The sequence below is a fragment of the Lathyrus oleraceus genome, chromosome 7 (assembly GCF_024323335.1).
Source record: "Lathyrus oleraceus cultivar Zhongwan6 chromosome 7, CAAS_Psat_ZW6_1.0, whole genome shotgun sequence".
Classification (NCBI taxonomy): Eukaryota; Viridiplantae; Streptophyta; class Magnoliopsida; order Fabales; family Fabaceae; genus Lathyrus; species Lathyrus oleraceus.
In genome coordinates this window covers 14,474,260-14,499,454 of record NC_066585.1, presented here as the reverse complement: position 1 = coordinate 14,499,454, position 25,195 = coordinate 14,474,260, and the positions used below count along the sequence as shown (strand labels likewise).

The following is a 25,195-nucleotide window of genomic DNA, read 5'->3' as shown; positions in this document are numbered from 1 at the left end:
ATACAAGAATCAAACAATAATGACACGCCTTCAATTGTAGTGGTGCTATCAACTTCTAAAGGACCAAAGTGGACAAACAATTTTTGAGAATCGCAAACCAAACACATCTTCTAATCGCAATGAGGTTAAGTGTAGGTGTGACACAATCCTGCAATTTCAAAAATCTTTCTATAAATTCAAAAAATATATTTAGTCATTAGAATTTCGATTTTTAGAGATACTAAAATATATTTTTATAACATAGAGGGAAAAACAAAGGCTATCGTTAAAGAACCATGAAGAGAGCTTTGTCAAAGAACCATGAAGAGAGCTTTGTTGACATGAAGAGAGCATGAGGGATCATCTACATCTAACTAAAAAAAGCACACAATTGATGTTGTACATCACATTTTAACTTAAAATTTAAGTCATTGAGCCTATAAGTATTCTCATTTATTTGTTGCTCAATCTTCACTTATCACATAATAAGGAACTTTTAACTCACTTTCGTCACACATCACAAATTCACAATAATGCAGTAATGATCAAACTGCTACCATCAAAAGATCAAAAAACTTTAAGATTTTGAATATAAGAGAATCACATTTATTATATATTCTTAACATTTAGTACATATTCTTATAAGAATATAAAAATATGTAAGAAACTGTTTTGAGTTAGAGCTAAAAAGTTCAGAATATTATTCTGTAAAGAGTGAAAACACCAAACTGTGCTTATTGCATAATCCATATACATATTAAGAATTTTTCAAGCCATAAATTAACTAGGAATAAGTAGTAGAAGCTTTAGTGAAGTTCCTTGTCCTATAAAAGCATTGAACAGATTCTCCATGTCCTGTAAAAAAAACAGAAGGGTGAAAGCATCAGCTGATGTAGATTTTAGGTCGAGATAATGATTTCTGATACAATTTGAGATATCATCATCAATTTGAGATACCTCTGAAACATGAGTTTGGTACTCAAGAATGTAAAAGCTTTATGATGTCCTTCTGCAAGAAGAAACTGTGTATAAGTTATGAAACATGTAATCGCGGCAAAGATGGCAAAGAGTTCCAATTATAATGAAATCTTGAGGGACTAAAATGACTCTAACCTCGATTTTATGAGGAGCAATGGTATGAGCATATCTCTCCACAACCTTCCCTTGTTTGTTTACCAAGAATTTGGCGAAGTTCCAATCGATGGCTCTAAATATCCTACCTTTCTGATTCTTCAAATACTTGTAAAGTGGGTCTGCATTCTTTCCATTCACTTCAATCTACAATAATTTGATTATTTCAGAATCATTTCCATATAAACTGACATATCTTTTAGAATGTTTCTAGAATTCATTTGTATAGGGAAATATACGGGGCGCCAAATCCAGATAGAATAGTATAACAACAATCAAGTTTTATCTCACTAAGTAGAGTCGGTTACACAGATTAAACTATGCCATAATGTTCTATCAAAAATCATGTTTATATCCAAGTCACTATTCTAGATTCAATCTTGCTATAAACGTTTCCTTTCGATCAAACAATACAAATCTTGTTTCCAATTATTTTCTTGTTTTGCATATTACAACAATTCCTAGTTCCTATCAAATTGGTCTAACCTGCCGGATACGAAGAAGGGATCAGTAAGGTGAATGCCACGGAAGAAAGCAATGGAGGCCAAAGTAGCAGCACTCGAAAGTGAGTTATCCGAAGTTCGATCCGCTCTTGCAGAGGTACAGAGTATGGCAAAATCGAACCAGGAACAGCTCATCGCAATGTTTACCAAGAGTTTGGGACGATCATTTGAAGATTCCCCCAAGAAGATAAGGGCTTCACCCATCTTAAGGAACCTAAAGGATTAACCTAGAAGAGAGGACAAGAACATACTATTACATTAATTGAATGACAAGGTCCGGTTAACGTGCAACCTTACCGATATCCTCATCACCACAAGAATGAAATTGAGCGACAAGTGAAAGAGGTGTTATCCATGGGGATAATATAGAACAGTCAAAGTTCCTTCTCAAGCCCAATTATCTTAGTTAAGAAGAAAGATTGCTCGCGGAGAATGTGTGTGGGCTATAGTGCCTTGAACAAAGTCATTATTTTCGACAAGTTTCCAGTTCCGGTGATTGATGAGTTGTTAGATGTGAACTAAATGGGGCGAGTTACTTCTCAAAATTGGACTCGAAATCCGGTTACTATCAAGTAAGAGTTAGAGATGAAGATAATCCTAAAACTGCATTCTGAATCCATGAGGGGGATTACGAATTTTTGGTCATAGCCATTTGGATTGACAAATGCTCCATCAACATTCCAAGCCTTGATGAACGAGCTGTTTAAAACATTGTTGAGGAAGTTTGTCTTGGTGCTGCAGATCCTAGAGACAAATGGGTTGGTGGTGAATCGTAAGTGTCAATTTGCTCAATTATTGGTGGATTATTTAGCCAACTGCAACAGAGAATTTCGAAGGGAGACCAGTAGAATTCGGTTGATAAGCTGTTGGGATATAACTTTGATATTGTGTATAAGCCGAGTCCAGAGAATAAGGAAGCAGTCGCGCTGTTATGCATGAATGAGGCAACAGAGTTCCAAGTCAGTGCTTTGTTTCCAATATGGGAAGAAGGGCTACAGTTGGAGGAAGTTAGTAATAATCCATTGTTGCTAAAAAATATTGAGGGTGGTAAAATGGATGCACGGAAGCGACCTGGGTTTTCACTTCAGCAGGAAGTAAGGTATTACGAAGGGAGATTAGTAACTCATGCTACACCTTTTGGAGGACACTTCGGTTTTTATCGTACTTATCAAAGATATTGGCTGCTAACTTATATTGGGTTGGAATGAAAAGTAAGGGGCAAGAATATGTGTAGTTGCGATGTGTGTCAACGCCAAAAATACCTCGCTACAGCACCAGGTGGATTGTTGCAGCCCTTATCAGTGTCTGAATATTTGTGGAAAGAGGTTTCTATGGACTTCATCACCAGCTTGCCCAAGTCGAAGAGGTTTGAAGCTATTCTTGTAGTGGTGGATAGGCTCTCAAAGTACAGCCACTTTACCCCTTTGAAGCATCCGTACACAGGAAAAGCAGTGGCAAAAGTGTTTGCTAGAGAAATTATTCGCTTGCCCAGTTTACCAGCAACTATAATGAGTGATAGAGATTCTATATTTGTGAGTAACTTTTGGTGTGCTTTATTTCGTCTACAAGGGACATAGCTTAAGACGAGTTCGGAGTCTCATCCAGAGCCAGATGGGCAAACCGAAGTTGTGAATCGATGTGTGGAGACTTGCTTAAGATGTTTCATAGTTGGTCAACCAAAATCATGGGTGCATTGAGTTGCATGGGTTGAATATTGGTTCAACACAGCCTTTAATGTGCCCACTGGGAGTACACCATTTTAAGTGGTATACAGTCGCAAGCCACACATGGTTACAAGATAGATGCATGGAGTTATTGGAGATGGACGAAGCACTGAGACAGTTGAAACAACAGCTGCAAAAGGCCCTCCTCCATTTCCACCACGCAACTTGATTTCAATGGTTCATGTAACCTTCTATTTCTCCATCATTTTGTACTATGTATGGATCCAAAATATGGTATGACATGATCTCCAACTTTCATCTCTAAGATAGAAACGTTTCTCCTTTTGCTAAACTTACATTTCATATACTCCGTCAGGCGGAGGACATACGCTTCTAAGACCTGTCTTATCTCCCACCTCTCATTTCATTCCTCCCTCGACTCTCCACTTAGAATAGTGCAATAAAATAAAATAAAAAAGGTGAGCAAATTAGAGAGCTCAAATAAAAAATCACAGTAATCACCTTACGAAAGATTGGAAATTCAGCTTTAAACTTTGTGCAGGCAAATTTATGAATTTCTTCACTGGATCCCGGTTCCTGTTCAAGAAACTGGTTGCATGGAAATGCCAATATTTCAAACCCTACAGACAATTCACAATCACTAGTATCAGTATATCAGAATTCACACTCATAAAGTATAATTGACATATGTCCATGGCTAAAGTGAAATGCCTTGATTCTTGTGCTTCGCGTACAACTCGTTCAACTCTTTGTAATTTATTTCCGTTAAACCACTGCAGCAATGAATTAGAGTAAAATGGGGACGAATAAATTCCAATAGCAGAAAAAGAATTTCAAAACAATCATGTATGAAACTGAAAAAAGCACAGAAAATTTGACATTTTTAATGATATATAACAATCCATTTGACATCATCCACCAGAGAAGTCATTGCTTTATCCCTACGATCTAAGGCTTTTCAATGGGCACAACACAGTGATATGTATAAGAAATGAAGTTACCAATATGAAGCAACATTGACAACCATTAGAACCTTCCCACGGAACACACTCAGACTCACATCATTTCTACGGAAATCCTGCGATCATAAATCATATCAGAATCAAAAAAAGTAAAAACAATTTCCTTAAAAATCGACATGCAAACAAATATGAATCAAATTCGATCAATTTGATAATTTTGATTGACCCATTAAGAAATTTGAGTGCAGCAACAATTGGTTTTAATCAAGACACAATATTTTCAAGTAATTAGATTGAAAAACAAACAAAAACACAAATGGGTATAATCATGCAACAATTTATAATCAGAATTATAAAAAATAGAACCTTGACAGTGAAATCATAGATGGTTTTGGAGGATTTGAAGCATCCTAAAAAGGAGTCCATTTAACGTCAGCTTGGCAGGAGGATTGTTGTCTAACAAGAGCGCGAGAAAAAACATCTCCAAATTGACAGGAAATAAGACGATCCAACGTTTCTATGGGTGAAAATGGCGAACTGCAACGTTTGATATACAGGGAGGGAGGGTAAATAATTCATCTAATCTATTTAATTAAAAAAATTATTCAATCCATTCACAATATAAAATGTTAATTCATTCTATTTAAAATTGGGATATGAGATATGTTTAAATTTTAATAGATTGTTTTTATTATTTATCTTAAATTCTATTCATGAGTAAAAATAAATCTTCAATTTTATTCCAAATTTGATAAGGGAGATGGATTCACATTCTCTTGCGGTGGTTTAAAGGTTAGGATGCGGTAGAAAAATGAATGATTGATAAGGTTAATACTTTAACGTTCAAGTCAATAGTAGGGTAAAAAGTGTAATTTGAATGAAAAATTATTTGAATATTTGTGAAGTGGTGCATTTTCCTCTTTAAATAAGGGAGACGGTTGACAATTACATGCGTATGAAACGACGTGAGATGTCGTTAACTGTTGGATTGATATGAACAGTTAGCATGACGTTCTCGTGAGAGATTACCTGTGACGCAGAGGAAAAGGGTATATGTATTCCATGTTTAGTAGCTTGTTACTTCGTAATTAGGGCCAGGGTTTTATGAAAGTAGCGGATAGTAGGGTTGTGGTTATTTTCAGAAAACATGGTGTGAGGTTCAGGATGATAATTTTCGATTATGGTTCCTCAGAAAAAGTCAATGTCAAGGTCTGTAAAGGCATCATCAGGGGTAATGGTGTATGTATCAGGGCCACTAGGAAATCCTAATAACTCAACCATCTCACGGTGGGTGAAATGGTATTTGGTTCCGAAAAGCCTAAATGTAGTCAAACCTCTACCAAATCATATTCCTCTGTTAGGATCATTATAAAGGGAACTCATAAATTCAAGGGTGAGTCTACAGTATGGGCTCTACCTCTTCCTCACAGCAAAATTATCCCAACCTACTTGATTGAGAAGATACATAACATTATCTCTTAGTCCTAAGGTGGTCAGGATCAATCCGTCTGGATAAATAGAAAGTGTCATTTCCCTCTGTGTTAACATGTCAAAACGGTGCCTCTGATTTTCGCTCCTAAATACAACCTCCATATTATCAACAGGCTACATACTCATAAGTTAGTGATAAGCTATCCTAAGTTATGTTAGTCTGAAAGCAAACAAAGGTTATACTATTAGTAAAAGGTACCGCATGGAAGTGTTAGAATATGTAGTACTAATAATAGTAATAGTAATAATAATAATAATAATAATAATAATAATAGAAAAGAGAAAGAAATTAAAAACAAACATAGGATAAAAATAATAAAAATGAAAACAGCTAAAAAGAAAAGATAAAGATCAAAGATCGTGGATTGCCTTCCACGTAGTGCTTCGTTTAATGTCGGGAGCTCGACATCGGTTGGAACGGTGCTAATCTTTTGAAAGAGCGGACAGCTCTTCCAGTTTGTAGCTCATACAGAAATCCTTATTTTCTACATTGTGGTAGTGCTTAAGTCGTTGCCTATTTACAATGAATGGTTCATTGGTTTTACCCCTTATTTCCATAGCTCCACTTTGGAAAATCTCGTGACCTCAAAAGGGCCAGACCATCTAGAATGAAGTTTTCCTGGAAATAATTTGAGTCGAGAATTAAAGAGAAGGACTATTTCACCCTCATTGAATTCTTGCCTTGTAATTCGTTTGTCATGCCATTGTTTGGTTCTTTCCTTATAAATACGGGCATTCTCATAGGCATCTAGTTTAAGTTCTTTTAGTTCATGGATATCCAAAATTCTTTTCTCGCCTACGGCTGTGTAATTCATGTTAAGGGTCTTAATGGTCCAATAAGCTTTATGCTCGAGTTCCACAAGAAGGTGACATGATTTACCATAAACTAGTTTGAATGGTGTTGTTCCCATCGGAGTTTTGTAAGCTGTCTTATAAGCCCACAAAGCTTCATGAAGTTTTGCAGACCAATCTTTCCTAGAGGTTGCAACGGTTTTCTCCAAAAAAAAATTATTTCTCTATTGGAAACTTCAACTTTCCCACTTGTTTGAGGGTGATATAGCGTTGATACACGGTGTCGGACTCCATATTTCAGCAAAAATCTTTCGAAGATTTTGGAAATGAAGTGAGATCCTCCGTCGTTAATCACGGGTCTCAGTACACCGAATCTAGGGAAGATTTGATTCTTAAAAAGTTTAATCATTACTCGTGCATCGTTAGTGGGAGAAGTTACTTCCTCGATCCATTTTGATATGTAATCAACTACAATGAGTATGTATTTGTTACCAAAAGAAGATGGGAAAGGACCCATGAAATCTATACCCCAGACATCAAAGACTTCTAATTCTAAGATACCTTTTAGTGGCATCTCATCGCGTCTAGAGATATTGCTAGTGTGTTGGCACCGGTCACAACTTTTAACCGTGATGTGGACATCTTTCCATAGATTAGGCCAAAAGAGGCCAGATTGTATGATCTTTGCACAAGTCTTCGAGGTGCTTGCGTGCCCTACATAGGATGCAGAGTGGCAGTGAGATATGATATCATTTACTTCCTATTCAGGGACAAATCGACCGAAAATACCATCGGTGCCTCTCTTGAAAAGTAGTGGTTCATCCCAATAATAATTTTTAAGATCATGGAAAATTTTCTTCTTTTGCTGGTATGTTAGGTCTCGTGGAAGCACTTTAGCGGCTAAGTAGTTGACAAAGTCGGCATACCATGGCAGGGTGGTCTTGGTCCAAATAGATTCCACAACTTCATTAGTTTATGTGTCATTATGTATTAAAGAGCATTCGATCATTTCGCTTTCACTTTCTAATTGGGCTACAAGTCTATCATAGAGAAAATCGTCATTGATGGGCACTTGTTCGGGTTTTAGATCCTCAAGCCCTTAGTGTTGAGATATTAATCTTACTTAATTTGATTTGTAACCCTGTCAAAGCAGCAATGAAGTCTGGTTAAAAATAGTTGACGGTAAAATTTGAAATCAGACGTTACAGCAATAATTTCCAAGTTGCAGAATGCACTGAGGACACCTCATCAAGGACCTACGGTTACTGCAGTAGTTTTCTCTCACCTCAGTACGACATCATCCAAAGTCTTACTAGTAATATGTTAAATTAGGGTTTAATAGTATGATTTGGGCTTTGTGTTTTAGATACAGTTTGCTAACTCATACCTCATGCTCTACTTCTGGCACACCCTGATGATTCTTAGTTTTTTATTTTCCTAAGTCATGTTTTAGATACACATTTAATTAATTAATTTTGTAATAAATGTATTAGTTAGTTTTGTAAATAAATTAACTTAGATTTATTTAATCTTATAGTTAACTAGTAAAGGACCCGTGCGTTCGCACGGGTCGCGCAAGTGCAATAATTTATTTTTAAAAAATTAAAATATAATATATTTTTTTGTTTATATATATATATATATATATATATATATATATATATATATATATATATATATATATATATATATATATATATATATATATATATATATATATATATATATATATATATATATGGTTGGATCAATGTACACAAATTTATTGGATAAGAGTTTTTTTTAATGTAATGGATGTTAAATGATCAATAAATGGGTTCAAAAAATTTCCATAAATAACTTTTTCCAGTTTGGGACATAATAAAGTAAAACATTATTAATTTATAGTAATATAATTTGCTTAATTTTTTTTGTATACTATATTAAGGAAATAATCAAAAAATATAATACAAAAATATTTTTACAATTGATATATTGATATATAATAAACATTCCATTGTTAATGTTATGAATAAACATTCCATTTATCATTGAGATTTTGGACATAAGAAATAAAAATATATTTTTATTTAGTAATGGATGAAATTTTCCAATCTGTTACTAATTTGAGGTATAAAAGCGCAAATATTAACCTTCATAATAAATGATTATTTAACCAAAATACATAAACCATGTAAAAGAAATACCAGAACCTCATTTGTTTTAAAATATAGTAATGAATACTACCAAATATTGAAATTAATTGCAATTGATACAGTAAGGTTTAATGCAACAAAAGATATTGAAACAAAAGGTTCATAATTTTAGTTAAAATTGTGAGAAATAAGTCCAGCAACAAAAATGATTTAACTTCGTACAATTCTTTGGTCCTTAAAAAACTGGGTTCATACAAAACTTGCCCGCAACCTTTTAGGAAGTGATGATTCAAAACCTGCCCGCAACCTTAAAAAACTACAATAATAACTAATTTGATTTCAGGATATTGATTTCATTTTGGAATGATAAGATTGCAACAACAATAAAATAACGGTAATATTTTTTAGTAGTATAAATAGGTAATTTATTTTATCACATTTTTCACTCACATCTAGTCTAAATTTGACCAATTTATTTTATTTTATTTTAATTTTTTTGTGTACACATTTCATTTGAAAATGAACCTCAATCAACATAACACATGCTCCAATTTTATGCAAAATGATGGAAGTCCTCTTTGTATCCCAAATCAACAAAATACCCCATATTTTGGAAATCCACCTCTTATTCCAAATCCACGCCATAATTCAAGATTTTAAAATTCTCTTTTTATCCCAAATCCATAAAATAATTCACCCATTGGAAATTACTCATATCATACATCACCTTACCCAATGAAAAACTTTCTTTTAATGTATTTTGATATATTTGAATCAATTTTTTAATTATATTTTATATAATATATAGTGGGATTTAGTGAGGCCCATTTTCTTAGCCCACTTTAATTATTTACAATCATTTTCTTGTACAACTAAATGTATAAAGAATTGATATTCTTATTGATTTATTACAAATCATGCATAACATTAATTATCTTACGGCTGAATTATTTTAATACTCCACTGACCTAGCCAATAGAAAGGAGGCAGTGGACATAATTATTCATTTCAACCCCCAACTATATTTTGGCAAATAAATAATTTAAATATGTTGAGTTATAATACTATATATGATGACGTGAGATTGGTAAAAAGTATAGTTGCATGCTTAACTTAATCATTTCAAACAAACAATGTAGATTTTCCATTACCAATCAAAAGACAATTCACTGTATATGATAATTATACCTTGTTTTTTTTATAAATCCTTAATTCAGTTGAATGCAAGATTCAAACATTGCTCCAACATTTCTGAACTACCTGCAATTTTAACATATGTATTAGACTTTGAAAAAAATTATAAAAAAATGTGTTTCTATGTGTTTTCTATAATTAGTTTTGAAGGATTTCATAATAAATTTTTATGTAATTGTTTTTTTAATTTCTAACACCATTAGGCATGCTGAAACCAAACATGACATGCAATAATCTATTTATAATTTAGTCGTATACACATATTTCATAAGATGACAACGTATTTTATTATCAATCTAAAATACTTATTAACATTTGAAGATATGATACTCATATAAATTTTGTAGTTGAAAGAACACACAAAACACAATGTTCAACATAACAACATAGGATTTTGAATAATTTCACACACATGAATTAAATATTCATTATCATCCTTTAAACCATACATGAAATATAAATGTCAATTGTAATCCCACAAAATAAACACTTCAAAAAAGTAAGAACACATCATACAACCAAAACATATCATGTTCTTAACAACTTCATACTTAAACTCATTCTGATGCTAAAAAGTTCATAAAATATATTTCAATATCAAATTTCCGAAAATTCTAATTAAGAAGATGGTTCTATCTTTAATTTCTTGGATGGTTTGGTGTCTGATAATTGCGTAGCGCCAGACGCTTCAAAATCAACTTCTTCACCCTTGTCAGCAATTACAACATCCTTAGCCAGAGTCATTAGAATGATTGATTCTGGATCATTTTCACCAGATGCAGATAATGTTTGCTTGCAATATAAAAAATTAATTGTCAGATATAAAATGAATTATAATAATACAATATTTATCATAGAAAATTATTATGTTAACAAATGAAGATACTTACTGCGGAAGTTTTCAAATTTTCTTTGTTAGGGACCAACTTTGCATATTCAGTTTTAGACTGATTCTGCACATTGAAACATCGAATATTTATTATACTTGTTAAATGTTTAAATAATACATGAACTAAGTTAATATTATACGTCTTCTACTATGTAGTCATTTTCAATCTCTTTAACAAAGGCTTCATCATCACAAAGCTTCCAAGCAGGCGCTTGGGAAAACGTTGGCTGCACCTTAACTCTAAAAGTCATTTTCTTATTCAACAGCATTTCAAGCTCATCAGGATAAACCATTGGATCATCTTCTCCATTCTAATGGAAAAATAAAATATCAACCATGAGTGATAATCTGAACTTTACAACTCGATAAACTATTAACATTTTAACTTATGTATAACAATGTACCTCCACCATAGAGTTATGCATAAATTCAGCAGTCATTCTAAGTATAGCAGCACATTCGGAATCCCAGAATACAAATCGATATTTTGATTCACCATTGCTAACATATATCTCAATCTTGTACCTATAGTATTTTAAACGAAGAAAATAATATGATTAATAACAAATCCATTACCAAATTTATTTGCAATTCATCTAGATTATATGTACCTTGGTATAGGTTGTTCGACTTTTTGCCCACATGAACATTCATAAGCTTTTTCAGGATTAGGTGCCTTCGAAGAACACCTTGTGCAGCCATAATAAAACCATCCATACTTTGAGACAGCAAATTTCAATGTGGTTGCTACAGTAACACATAAAGTTTCCTAAAAGCAAATCAAAAATGATATTAATTTCAAAAAGCAAACAATATAATTGTAATAGTAAAGATAAGTTCGGCTCTATAGTATTCAACTTACATGTTTGATTTTGCAGAACTGACTTAAGGACATACATTTCGCATTATGAACAAACCTTTCTATTGGCGAATACTGAGAACCACCAGACCAATTAGAAAGAGATTTTGCAGATTGAGTAGGCTTCTCCTTCTGTTCATTAGTAGGCAACCTATAGAAATAAGATTGTTTTTGAAATTAAAAATTATGTATAATAATCTGAATATAAATAAATAAATAAAATCCATACTTAGACATAAAATCTTGAATTTCAGGGATGTCTTCATTTATCAACAATTTGGAACCACTCAATGCATTTGACACTGTAAATTGTATAATTAATATAAAAATTATTGAACGTATAATGAAAAATACAAATCAGCTATGTATTTATAAAGTCTGATAGTGTAATACCTTGGCCATCTTTTACCATTGCATGAGTGAGCAGAATTACAATAGCTCCATTGTTTTTAGGATCATTGTAGTAAGGCAAAAATTTTGATCCATAGATTTCCCATAAATTGCAATTTATGCAATTACCCCTATTTTGCAATATAAATAAACATTATTATATGATGGGATTCAGTGATGCAAAATATATAAATTTATCAAACACATAAGTTATGAAAACAATGCGCATTACTTCAAATCTTTCAGCACAACAGAAACAACAACTTTCTTCCCCGGAGTGTTGGATTGGATATGGTTAATCTCACTAACAGCACCAATAATATCTACATTAAAGTAAGGTTCATTATTGAATGTGTTTGCAAATATATAAGTTATATAAGTTATAATAGAATTTAAATTACCTTCCAGTCTATCGGTTTTGCATTTGCCTTGAAGTATCTCACCAAAATCTTTAAAGAAATATCCTTTAGGTGGAATATTTTGAAGTTCGATTGCCTTCATTGTGGTACCACCAAGAAACACAAATTTTTTTGAATGATCACATACCTTCCACTGAAAATCACTGTTATAGACACTGCCATTGTTTATAATGCAGGTCATATTCTCCTTAATGACCTCTTTCCATTTCAGTAAATGGTCATGACGAATAAGGACCTGAATCCGATCACCCTAACAAAATGAAAATAATCTTCTTTTTATATGTTATACAAAAAAGCATTTTGTTGTAATTACTAACTATCATACAAAAATCTATACTTAAAAAAAGAAAAGCAATTTACCAAGGAATCCATAACAATCATCTCCAAATGTTCAATACTATTCACAACACTCCAAACATCCATTATTCGAACAGCAAGACGCCAAGTTTCTTTTGAGTCATTGATGTCTTTCACAGAATCAACCTTTCTACTCATTTTCATTGGAAAAAAATTCAAAAATTAATGTAACTGCAAATTTAGATGACTATAAAATTACAAACCTAATAACCTGGAAAAAAAAAGTATATAAATTTGATAGAGGTGTGTGGCAAAATGCTGAAAAGGATCCAACCTTTGATGTTACACATATATAACATCGTTTTGATTGTATAATTAATGTTATTAAGTTATAACTTTAAATTAAAAATAACTATTTAATATAGTTGATTAATATTAATTGAGTAATTTAATATTATTGTTAATTTACCTACCAATTAATTATTATTATTGTTATTATTATTATTGATATTTACCCGCCATATATGATAAGAATATTTTTAAAATTTAAATAGTATATTTATTATTTGATTTGATTTGATTTAATTGAGATCCAAACTCTATAAATTAAAATCGGTTACTTATTATGAACAATAATATAGGGTCATTCCAATGTCAATCTATTATTAATTGAATTTTACATAGATGTAATTTTGCAATAACACGCTGCCATATTGAATCTTATACCGCTGTTATCTTTGCACTAACATATTTTATCCTTTCAATAGAATAATTATAGTAAATACGTACATTCTGTATACCGAATTATAATAAAAATGTATTAAAATCAAAAGCAATAAAACTGTTTACAGTAAATAAAAATATAGTCTAATTTCTTCATGATCATAAACATTTAAAGAAAAATTCATTGAAATAAAAAATCAATAATAAATCAAAAGTTGAAACAAATGCTAATGACACAACATATATTTAAAATTTTATTTGATATATTTTTATATAATAAATAAATTAGTAATAAGTAAATGAATAATCAAATAGAATAGAATTTTAAGATGTTATTCTATATTTTTATTTACTGTAAAAAGTTTTATTGCTTTTGATTTTAATACATTTTATTATAATTCGGTATACAAAACGTACGTATTTAAAAATATTCTTATCATATATGGCGGGTAAATATCAATAATAATAATAACAATAATAATAATTAATTGGTAGGTAAATTAACAATAATATTAAATTACTCAATTAATATTAATCAACTATATTAAATAGTTATTTTTAATTTAAAGTTATAATTTAATAACATATAATTATACAATTAAATATATATATTTTTATTAAATTGTAAAATGGTAGAGTTAGTTAAAATGGTATAATATTGTCAGTGGTTTTGGAATAGTGGTTTTGGAATATTTTGAGTTATTAAGTGGGTAAATGGGATTAATAATGATGATAATAAATATTAATAAACAACAATATTAATAATAATAATAATAATAATATCAATTTATTCAATTAAATAAAACCCTAATTTTCATCAAACCGTTTCATATTACTTCTCCCTCTTTTCATATTCTCGGTTTGACATCTCAGAAAGACCACTTAAAAAATCAGTATATTTATTATTAAAAAAATTCATTTTGTCATTTAAAGAAAATCAAGTAACGATAATATTTGGCAAAAATACTACAATAATAATTATTTGATTTCAGAATATTGATTTCATTTTGGAATGATAAGATTGCAACAACAATAAAATAACGGTAATATTTATTATTAAAAAAAATTCATTTTGTCATTTAAAGATAGGTAATTTATTTAAATAGAGTTTAAATAGAGTTTAGTACGAAATAGAGTTTAGTAATAATTAAATAGAGTTTAGTACGAAATTACTTATAGGAACATGAAAGTAGTTGTATTATGGATTGTAATTAGGGTAATTAAGTAATTATGGTGGTAATTAAATTTTATATATTGCAACAACAATAAAATAACGGTAATATTTATTATTAAAAAAAATTCATTTTGTCATTTAAAGATAGGTAATTTATTTAAATAGAGTTTAAATAGAGTTTAGTACGAAATAGAGTTTAGTAATAATTAAATAGAGTTTAGTACGAAATTACTTATAGGAACATGAAAGTAGCTGTATTATGGATTGTAATTAGGGTAATTAAGTAATTATGGTGGTAATTAACTTTTATATATTAAAAGTAGAAAAGTAGATTAGGATAATTGATTTGTAGATATTCTTCTTGGTATTTTGTTTAATTTGACCATAAAACTCTTTTTGTGTCCCGATTTAATCTTTTGTATTGTTGTAATGGAGACCTTATCCATTTGTAAATATTACCCCTCCGTATATAGTTTTAGAACTTTTACCGATTAAATTTGGTACACTCTTGTACATATTAGTTGGCATCCTTGTAATATATTTGTAATACCTTGTAGATAACTACCAACTTGCAAATAAACCAATCTTACGTAAATCAAACTTTTTCATCAAACTTTGTACATAATTCAAAACCATTTCACAAATCACATCAAAACTTTTTCAAGATCAATTTCAAACCAAAATCAAACCAAACACTTGATTCTACGCCAAGTGGTACGTTTCCAAACTCTTTTTCGCAATAAATCGAAAGAAAAAGACTACCTGGATGAAAGGTCCAGTCTCAGTCCCGAACACTGGCCCCAAGTAGTAATTGCTTGCATGCTCAAGTGTTTGTCTTTTATCTCAAAACACTTGTAAATATCCATACACTTTCGCAAACAAATTGGAAAAAAACTACATGGGTGAAAGATCCAGTCATAGTCCTGAATATTCGACCCAAGTAGTAATTGCTTGCAAGTCATGAATATTCGTCTTCTCAAACCCTAAATCATAGTAAAACCAATCAAACTTGTTTATCTCCGTTGTGCGACTTTGAAAACCGTTTTCAGAAAAGAGTATGCTTTATCCATATTGATGTAAACAAACAAAGACTTCAACCTCCAAGAGCGAGTCGCAAGTAAAGGTTTAACCACTCGATATGTTTAAAGGACCACTCCTTAAAATAAACCAATAAATAATTCTTTTTACAAAGAACTATGTAGCCTTGAGTTCTCCCTAGCACTTGGAGATACGTAGGAGCATAATTTTGAAATCTTGTCAGGCACGTTAATAAAAAACCCAAAAACATTTTTCATTTCTCTCTTTCTTTCTCGCTCAATAAGTAAAAGATCGCAAGCTAACATCACGTTAACATTTTACCGCAAATCCAACTAAGAGGTTCTCCTTGAGTACAACAGACGTCAGGGGTGTTAATACTTTTCCCTTGCGTAATCGACTCTCGAACCCGAATTTGGTTGCAATGACCATTTTCTTTTTCTTTAATGGGTTTTATCAATATTTTCAATTTTCTTTTTTTGGAATAAATAAAGTTCGGTGACGAATCTGTTCGAATCAGTTTTCCACGAGCATGCGATACATTTCGCAAAGGATCGCGTTTTTCGAGATGTGACAGCTGACGACTCTGCTGGAGACACTTAGCTCCAAGCTAGAGAGAGTCAAACTTATCTTAGTTTTATTTGCAATGTTTTCTTTTGGCTTTGTTTATTCGTTTTCTTCTATCTTTTCCTTAGTCTTTATCTTATATTTTGCCTTATTGTTATCTTGTATTTGTTACTTGGATCTCATTAGCTCTTGTGGTGCATACTCCAATTGCTTCAAACATTATGGGAAAGACTCTATACCCGAGTCTAGAGGAAAAATATAAGATACGACGAGGTTAAGTAATGTGGGTTCCCGATATATTTTCTCGTAAGGGTCGACACGAGAACCTCACTTATAGTAGATTCTTTTGAGAATGTTGTCGTCCGACAAATAATTTGCCATAAACTTCGATGTTTTCATTAGGACCCATGACTCTAGGGACCTTTGTAGAACATTGAACCTTTGACCAACTAGGAATGACAGTCACGTAGTGCGGGTCCCCGAGATGTTTTTCTCGTAAGGGTTGGTACGAAGACCTCACGCAGAATAGATTCCTTTGAAGGAGTTAACGCCCGACAAGTAGTTTTCCGTAAGCGGCAAACATTCTTGGTGAATCCATGACTTTGGGAACCTGATTAAACCTTTAGAGCCTGTAGCGGTAAATTCATGATCATCAAGCTATGGATAAGCAAGACATCAAATAACAAGAGTCGCCACCGCGCTTTTATTGTTTCCAAGGGAAAAGGGAAAAGTACGAACAAAACCCACAAATAAGAAGTTTTCAAATCAAAAATAATAAAATGCTAGAGATTACAGGTAAGGGGGTTGGTTACACAGAGGGAAGGTATTAGCACCCAAAATGTCCTAGGTACTCCTAGGGAGCCCTTTCTTGTGTGCATATGTGTTTTTGTACAAATGATGTTTGCAATCAAATTGAATGGGGGGATGAGAAAAGAATTCATTTAATTATATTTTTGTGTTTGACAAGACCTTCGGACTTGTGCCTACGTACCAACATAAAAATGAGGGATCAAAACCTCGTAGTTCGTGGTATAAATTTCAAAGTGGATGCATTGCTTTTAACAAAGATTTAAGTTTGAAAGGCATAAAAGCCTAAAAATGGTTTGAATGAGTTAGTTCTTTTTGGATTTTGAAAATTTTAAGTCAAGTATAATTAAGTCTATTTACAAGTTTGATTAAGAAAAGAAGTTTGAAAATGCAATGGCTTAAGGCCAAAGTTTCTAGTTTGCAATATGGTCTAAGTTTAGAAAACAAGCACAAGCAAAGAAGTTTTTAAAATGAGGGAGATATTTTGAAATTAAAGAAGTGGGGAGGAGATGAAGAGACTAATCCTAAGCACAAATTTAAAAGTTGAGAGTTGAAAAGATCTGACCAATGGGTTGCAATCTAATATACAAGAATGTCATATAGAAACCCAAATTCCCTTGGACTTTTAGAATCAAGCAACAAACAATGCACAAAATATCAACTTGAAGAACCAGGCATCAAATAAAGAAGCCGCATCCAAGCTTAGTAATTCCATGATCTTCTTCAAATTTGCCCAATGTAGCAGATGAATTTCACAATGCATAAGTCACAGGTTCAAAATAACAACTACACAATGATCACGTTGCAGATGAACTCAAATGCATATTCAATGATGTATTAGATGAAGTTTCAAATCACAAGCACTTTGTTACATGAAAGTTGGCATTGGCCAAGTCCTTTGCATAGGGAGTGTTGCCTAAATTCTAAGTCCAATTGTCTCAGATCAAACCAACAGTCTACACGAGATATTTTTTAGGGTTTTTGTTCTTATTATGTACATTCATGGTCAAAGACCACACAAGCAAACACAATATACACAAACATAAGATATCACAAAATATGGTCCAAGTGGACAAAGCGAAAATGACATTAAGATAAACAATTAGAATAGTATGAATAATGACAAATGAATAAAGCTAAAAAATAAAGTGCATTAAAAGTAAATGACTTGAAATCAAATGTTAGTTGTTAATGAGTTAGAAGTTAGTATTGATTTTGCTTTTCTTTTGTTTTAAGTCATTCTTTGGAGAACACTCAACCCATTTATCACAAACATGGATCCTTGAACTAAGACATCTTCCAAAGGAAGGAAAAAAGGCCAAGTTTCCACACAATACCATGAAAGAGGGGAGACTTACAATCTCATTAACTAGAATGATATGTCTTTTGTGTCAAAATTTAGCGCTATGTTAAGCAATCATAATTGGACTTATGTAGAAGTCACAACTATTTGAGGTCGGACAATAGAATTTTGGTGTTAATGCATGTTAGAGATATAGTATGATGAACTATGCTCATGAAACATACCACGCATAAAAAGAATATGCAAAGTGGGGGACCTAATCTCATCCATACTTATGTTGATTTTATAATCAACTAGACTTAGGATATAGAAATATCATAGGTCTAATGATATAGATGCATAAAGAAGAGGAATGAGATGAAGAGGGAGGGGAAATAGATCGAACTCAAATTGGACAAATGAGGACTTTTACCAAATTAAGATCATTCATTCATTTTGGGAGATGGAATGTACATTCCATCAATCCCTTAAATCCAATGATCTTAACTTAACAAAGTCAAATCAACCTTGACCAAAGCCCAACAACACAAGTCAAACTTACAAAGTCAATCAAAATGACTTCACACAATTAATTTGGCATTTATTTAATTAAAAAATACTAAAAATAATACATTAAATTAAATATGGTTGATCAATTTCCTAAAACCTCATCAAAACACCAAAGAAATGGCCATGAGATTTATCATAGGTCGAACAAGGTCAGAGGACCTTGGAGAAAAAATTTCAGAATTTTTGGAAACCTAAAAGTATTTTTAAACAATTAGAACTATTCACAAGATCAATTAAATCATGAAAAATATTAATAATGATCCAAAAAATGATTTTAATTCAGAAAATGAAAGGGGATTTTATTTTAAAAAAATTGGTGAAACTCTCATATTTTTTGGATCAATATTAAAATTAATATGAATTAATGAAAATCAAAGGAATAAAAATTAAAATAAAAAAAAATCAAAAAAACGTGGACCACTTGATCTGCCTCATTAATTGAGGTGGCAGATCAAGTGGTTGAGCGCGCGCGTTCCATGATGCGCCAGAGTCAAACATCCACACGATTGGTAATCAATATGTACGCTCCAGATTAAAATATTTTAAACTCATCTAATGGCTCTAGACCACGCCACATCATTGTCGGAGCAAAGCGTCGGTCGTCTTCTTAGGCGACCTTGGCCGGACTAGTCTATTCATCACCACATCATAAATGAAAAGGGAGGACATGATCTTGAAGATAAAATGGCATAGATCACGAATATCACCTCAATTTTAACTAACTCCAAATATATAAAGAGATATGTGGAGTTGAATTTTGAGGTGTGTCAACTGAGTTGCTTCGATTTGACCTCAAAGCAACTCAATCTTCTTACCTACATTGGTAGGACTTCAGACCAACTCCAAACTCTTGAAGAATGCTTGATCAAAATAACATGTAGAGAACATTGGGACTCATATATGATGCTTAGAGCCATTGTGGATCATTCCTTGGTTGAGCTCTTAACAATGAGGGTCTTAAACCCTAGATATGCACTTGATAGATCAATGGTGATCATGCCCTATCTACAAAAGAGTTAGACAAATACAAAGACATATTTTTGGTATTTTGGTTAGTAAAAATGATAATATACAAGTATGATACAATCACATGGTGTTTGGTGATCTCTCCCAAAACAAACCCAATGAAAGAGGAGTAAAGAGGATGTCAAGGCATGATCCCAATGCTAATGTATATTATGAGATAGCATGAGGGATCTTAGGGTCAAAATTGGGGTCTTACAGAGCCTACCCATGGAAAAGTACTGATTCTTAAATCCTTTTCTTTGTGAACAACTACACATAATGTTCTAATGATCCTAAATCCAAATCATGCATGATCTTGTGCATCTATACATGACATGCATTACTTTTTCATAAAAATTATTTTTGCATAATAAAACAAAAGAATTTCATGCATCCATATTCATCAGTATGCATGTATATTTCTTTTTTAAAAAACTCATGTCAGCTCTTGTCCATAACCAGTTAGTTGATTCCCTAGTACTCATAATGAACTCGTGGTAGTTATTGGAGAACAATGGAGCGTTTGGAACTGAATCAAGTTGCCGAGGTTTTTTGTTTCGATCAACCAAAGTTCGCATTTGTTTGTTCTTGCCACGGGCCAAATGCTTGCCTTGTTTCACAATCACTTGGGACAGATGTTGGACAACCTCTAACAAGACACGAATGCGGTTTTTGGTCTAATGAGCATTGTTGAATAGTGGAATCTGTTGGACCTCTACGTCTCAAGGAGAAATTTCTCAATTTTAAGAATGGATTTCTTGATTCTAAGGTTGATCCGGGATAACTTCTAGAGACGATGACGATGATGTAGTGTCTTCAACTTTATGTGGATCCTAGAACAAAAGAGTTGTGAAAATAAAAGAAAAAATGGTCACATATGATCCTCATTGAACATATGATATGTGGCCTAATTGTTGATTAAGCGGATAGAATGGGTGATGGTTGATTGGTTTCTCCACATAGGGGTGGTGTACCTTACAAGCACACTAACGGTCAAGTATGGCGCGGATGCAAGATTTTAAGGTTAGCAAAATATTGTACTTTGACTTGAATCATTAGTTAGGTTTTATAACCATGAAATTAGGATTTTATGACCCCAAACTCTAGTTGGACAATTGTATATGTGATTTTGATGCCACGGTCATTATTTAATCACCAACCTTATATGATTGTGCATATATAAGTGAACAAGTTAAGTTAGCTTATAAAGGTTACTCACAATCTAATTTGGGTTAGCACAAATTTAAAATAAGTTATTTTGGTTTGTGCTAAAAAGTTATGAAGGATAATTTTTCAATTATCTCTTCATATTGTTCAAATTTTTCATAATACACTATCACAAACGTCTTATTTTTGGTGGAGCAGAGGAGCAATCCTAGTGTTGATCATGGTTGTGATGTAGATTGACTGACACTTTGTGGAGGAGGTTATTTGAGTCTAGTGTGACTAATTAAGTCCAACATCAACTAGAAATTAAGGAGATGTTGGATATGTAAGAGATGCGACTATTCAATTTAATTGTAAGTGGTTAAATATAGGGGTGGCAAACGGGCATGTCCGCCCCGTTTAGGTCCGCCCAGCAGAAGCCCGCAAAAAAACGGGGCGGGACAGGGCGGTCATAATTGAGGATGTGGGCTTAAAATTTAGGCTCGTCCCGCAAAAAGTGAGAGCGGGGCGGGGAAAGTCCACTGACACTACACTCTTTAAGCTTAAAAATACAAAAAGTTATATAAATGCACATGCTCGTAAAAGCCCGCGAAAAAAACGGGATGGGACGGAGCAGACACATTAGAGGGTGAAGGCCTAAATCTTTGTCCCGCCCCATACTAAAGTACGGGCAAAACAGGCATGCCCAACGGGCCGGATCCGTTTTGCCACCCCTAGTTAAATCTCACATCAATTAGAAATAGAAGAAATGTTAGATATACAAGATATGTGACACATATACCTAACTCCTTAAAGTTTTGAGTCGAGATGTTATATTAATGGCTCTTGAACGTTTAACCTAATGATGTTCCTCAAATTCTCAAAAAAAATATGTGGACCCGTTTTGCCCCTCCTAGTTAAATCTTACCTCAATTAGAAATAGAAGAAATGTTAGATATACAAGATAGGAGACACACATACCTAACTCCTTAAAGTTTTGAGTCGAGATGTTATACTAATGGCTCTTGAACGTTTAACCTAATGATGTTCCTCAAATTCTCAAAAAAATTATGTGTGCTCGTTGGTTAGAGATTATGAGGAGCTAGACTTTATGAGGAACATGAGTGAGATCCTAGTGCGAGTTAAGGTTGTGATGTAAATGACTTACAATTGTTGAATGTCTCTTAAGCTTTTGGATTGTGAAGTGGTCGCACTAGGATCTCACTCATGTTCCTCATAAAGTCTAGCTCCTCATAATCTCTAACCAACACGCACACATAAGGTTGTGATGTAAATGACTTACACTTGTTGAATGTCTCTTAAACTCTTGGATTGTGATGTGGTGTGAACACTTGAATGTTTAGCTAATGATACTTTCAACACTCCCTGAACTCTCCAAAAAATTTCAACACCACATTCCCAATTAAAGCAAGTGGTCCATTCAATAACAGTATGTATATATGTAAGCATATCAATCAAATAACGAGCCATATGGAATAAAGTAACATGCACTCTGATACATTATTGTGTTATTTTAATACTAGAGTAAAACTACCAAATTATTCTTATTGCATTCTGATACATTGTTTTGTTATTTTGATACTAGAGTAAAACTACCAAATTGTTCTTATTGCATAGTCCAGAAACACAAACATAATAAGAATTTTTCAGGCCACAACTTAACTAGGGATAAATAGCAGAAGCTTTAGTGAAGTTTCTTGTCCTATGAAAGCATTGAAGATTCTCCATGTCCTGTAAAAAACACAAGGACAACGTATCAGCAAATGCCAGACCAAGAATCGACGAAATTTGTTTGAGCTACAAAAAGTATTGATCATCAAGAAGATAGAGAAAAGGTGAAAATAGTTGACTACAAAACTAACCTCTGAAACATACGAGTTCAGTACTCAAGACTGTAAAAGTTTCGCAATGTCCTTCTGCAAGAAGAAACAAGAAACGTATAGCTTATTAACATGTAATTGCGGAAAAAAGGCAAAGGGGTTCGGATCAATTATAATTATATGTTGCAGAATAGAGCATAGGAACTTCGCTTAAAATGAATCTAACCTCAATTTTGAGAGGAGAAGTGGTAGGAGCATATCTCTCGACAACCTTCCCTTCTTTGTTTACCAAGAATTTGGTGAAGTTCCACTTGATGCCATCTCCAAATATTCCACCTTTCTGATCCTTCAAAAACTTGTAAAGAGGATCCGCATTCTTTCCATTAACTTCAACCTACAATAATTTCATTATTTCAGAATGATTATCATATAAACAGGCACATCTTTTAATCGGATAAAAAATTACTGTAATCACCTTTTCGAAAATTGGAAATTCGGCTTTGAACCTTGTGCAGACAACATTCTGAATTTCTTCACTGGATCCCGGTTCCTGTGAACGAAACTGGTTGCATGGAAACGCCAAGATTTCAAACCCTACAGACAATTCACATTTACTAGTACATCAGTATAACAAAATCCACACTCATAAACTATAATTGACATTTCTTTCATTTTTGTGACATACCATTATTCTTGTGCTTCTCGTATAACTCATTCAACTCTTTGTAATTCGTTTGTGTCAAACCACTACAGCAATGAATTACAATATTATAATTGTACTATAATTTCAATACAATCATGATAAATAAACATCAACCGTGACACTTATCACAGTTTTAACTGTTAAGAAGAAACTTAAAGTTTGCTTAGCATCATCCAACACAGGAGCCATTGATTTAACCCTACAAACTATAGCTTTTCGGTGGCTTTAGACTTTCGAATTTATCATACAAGATCACAATTAAACTTGTATAGAACACATCCATGACATTTATCAAGCATCAAACACACAAATAGGTAAACTCTTTTCACTGCAAATCAAACAACATAACACCTACGATTGCACTTGATTGACACCGAGTAAAGAGCAACATTGAGTATGAATGAATGAAATAAAGTTACCATTGTGAAGCAACATTGACAACCAGTAGAACCTTCCCACTGTATTCACTCAAACTCACATCATTTCCACGGATATCCTGCAATTATAACTCATATCAGAATCAATTTCCTCAAATTTGAAAATTTCATTGACCCATGAAGAAATTCGAGTACAGCAACAATTGGGCACAACCAAGATACAATATTTTCAATCAATTAGATTGAAAAACACACAAAATCACAACTGGGTATAATCATAAAACAGTTTAAAATCAAAATTCAAAAAAACACAAAAAGGGGGTAAAAAAACGAACCTTGACAGTGAAATCATATATGGATTTGGAGGATTTTTCGGCCATGTTAGATCTACGAAGAAAGAAAAAGTACAAGGCGAAGAGAAGAACAAGAAGAGGTAACAAGTTCCAGAGAGTCAACTGAGTGTCCATCGATTAATTTATCGAAAATATTTTTCTTGATTGTGATATTTTACCATTTATATATTATTCTTCATTTCATTGGGAATGGAAAGATTATAATATAGCATTCAATTTTTATTATTTTTTGTAACGATAACAAACTTTCATTAAGTAAAAAAGATTGGGAATTGTTACATATAGACATACCTTAATTTATTGTGCCAATAAATATTCTTCTAAAAAGTAAATACAGAAAATTAAAAAATATTTAAAATACAGTAAATAGCATTAATTTTTAAAAATATTTTTTTTAATCACAATACTTTATTGAAATATTTCAAAACAATACAAGCAAAGTGACCAACTAATCCCAAAAAATCAAAAACCAAAAACTAACAACATAATGCATGAGCAATTGACCTATGTGTTTTCTCAACCTAGGGTTTGTGCAACACCTATATATAATGTATCTATAATTTTAATCTTTATATTCATATTTTTGTCTTTGTTTGCAAAACAACTTTTGTTCTTATACAATTGCTAATAATCCAAGCTAATTCTTCTTTCCAACCTTTTGGGATGTGCTTGATACTCAACTAACTTAAAACATATATCTATATTTCTCTCATAGTTGTACAAGAAAACATTGGGTGCTAGGATGTTTCTCTCTCCATATAAAAACAATAATAGTTGCATTGCCAAGCATGTCAAACCAGTTCAATCTATCTTTGATGGATAGTCTCTCATGACAGGTCATCCACATGATATGATTAGCTCTAGACCTAGCCACATTGCCATTTAG

The 25,195-nt window shown here is 32.4% G+C and overlaps 2 protein-coding genes across 4 annotated transcripts; both read right to left on the bottom strand.

The window, feature by feature from the left end:
- Positions 1–546: 546 nt before the first annotated feature.
- On the bottom strand, positions 547–4,883 carry LOC127100436 (probable phospholipid hydroperoxide glutathione peroxidase). 2 transcript variants are annotated; one of them, XM_051037639.1, is made up of 7 exons: positions 4,627–4,883; positions 4,300–4,376; positions 4,010–4,071; positions 3,800–3,918; positions 1,093–1,257; positions 937–1,001; positions 547–834 (listed from the first exon to the last, which is right to left on the bottom strand). In XM_051037639.1, the coding sequence occupies exons 1-7, from the start codon at positions 4,684–4,686 to the stop codon at positions 804–806; spliced, it is 579 nt and encodes a 192-aa protein (XP_050893596.1). In that variant the 5' UTR covers positions 4,687–4,883; the 3' UTR covers positions 547–803. The 2 variants fall into 2 exon arrangements, with proteins under 2 accessions (XP_050893596.1, XP_050893597.1); XM_051037640.1 differs by having other exon boundaries at positions 636–834; positions 937–988.
- Positions 802–24,528, bottom strand: LOC127100435 (probable phospholipid hydroperoxide glutathione peroxidase). Of its 2 annotated transcripts, none has more exons than XM_051037638.1 (7): positions 24,292–24,528; positions 23,999–24,075; positions 23,562–23,623; positions 23,352–23,470; positions 23,103–23,270; positions 22,919–22,972; positions 802–834 (listed from the first exon to the last, which is right to left on the bottom strand). In XM_051037638.1, exons 1-6 carry the CDS (start codon positions 24,421–24,423, stop codon positions 22,943–22,945), a joined length of 588 nt encoding a protein of 195 aa, XP_050893595.1. In that variant the 5' UTR covers positions 24,424–24,528; the 3' UTR covers positions 802–834; positions 22,919–22,942. The 2 variants fall into 2 exon arrangements, with proteins under 2 accessions (XP_050893595.1, XP_050893594.1); XM_051037637.1 differs by lacking the exon at positions 802–834 and adding an exon at positions 22,511–22,787.
- Positions 24,529–25,195: the final 667 nt, after the last annotated feature.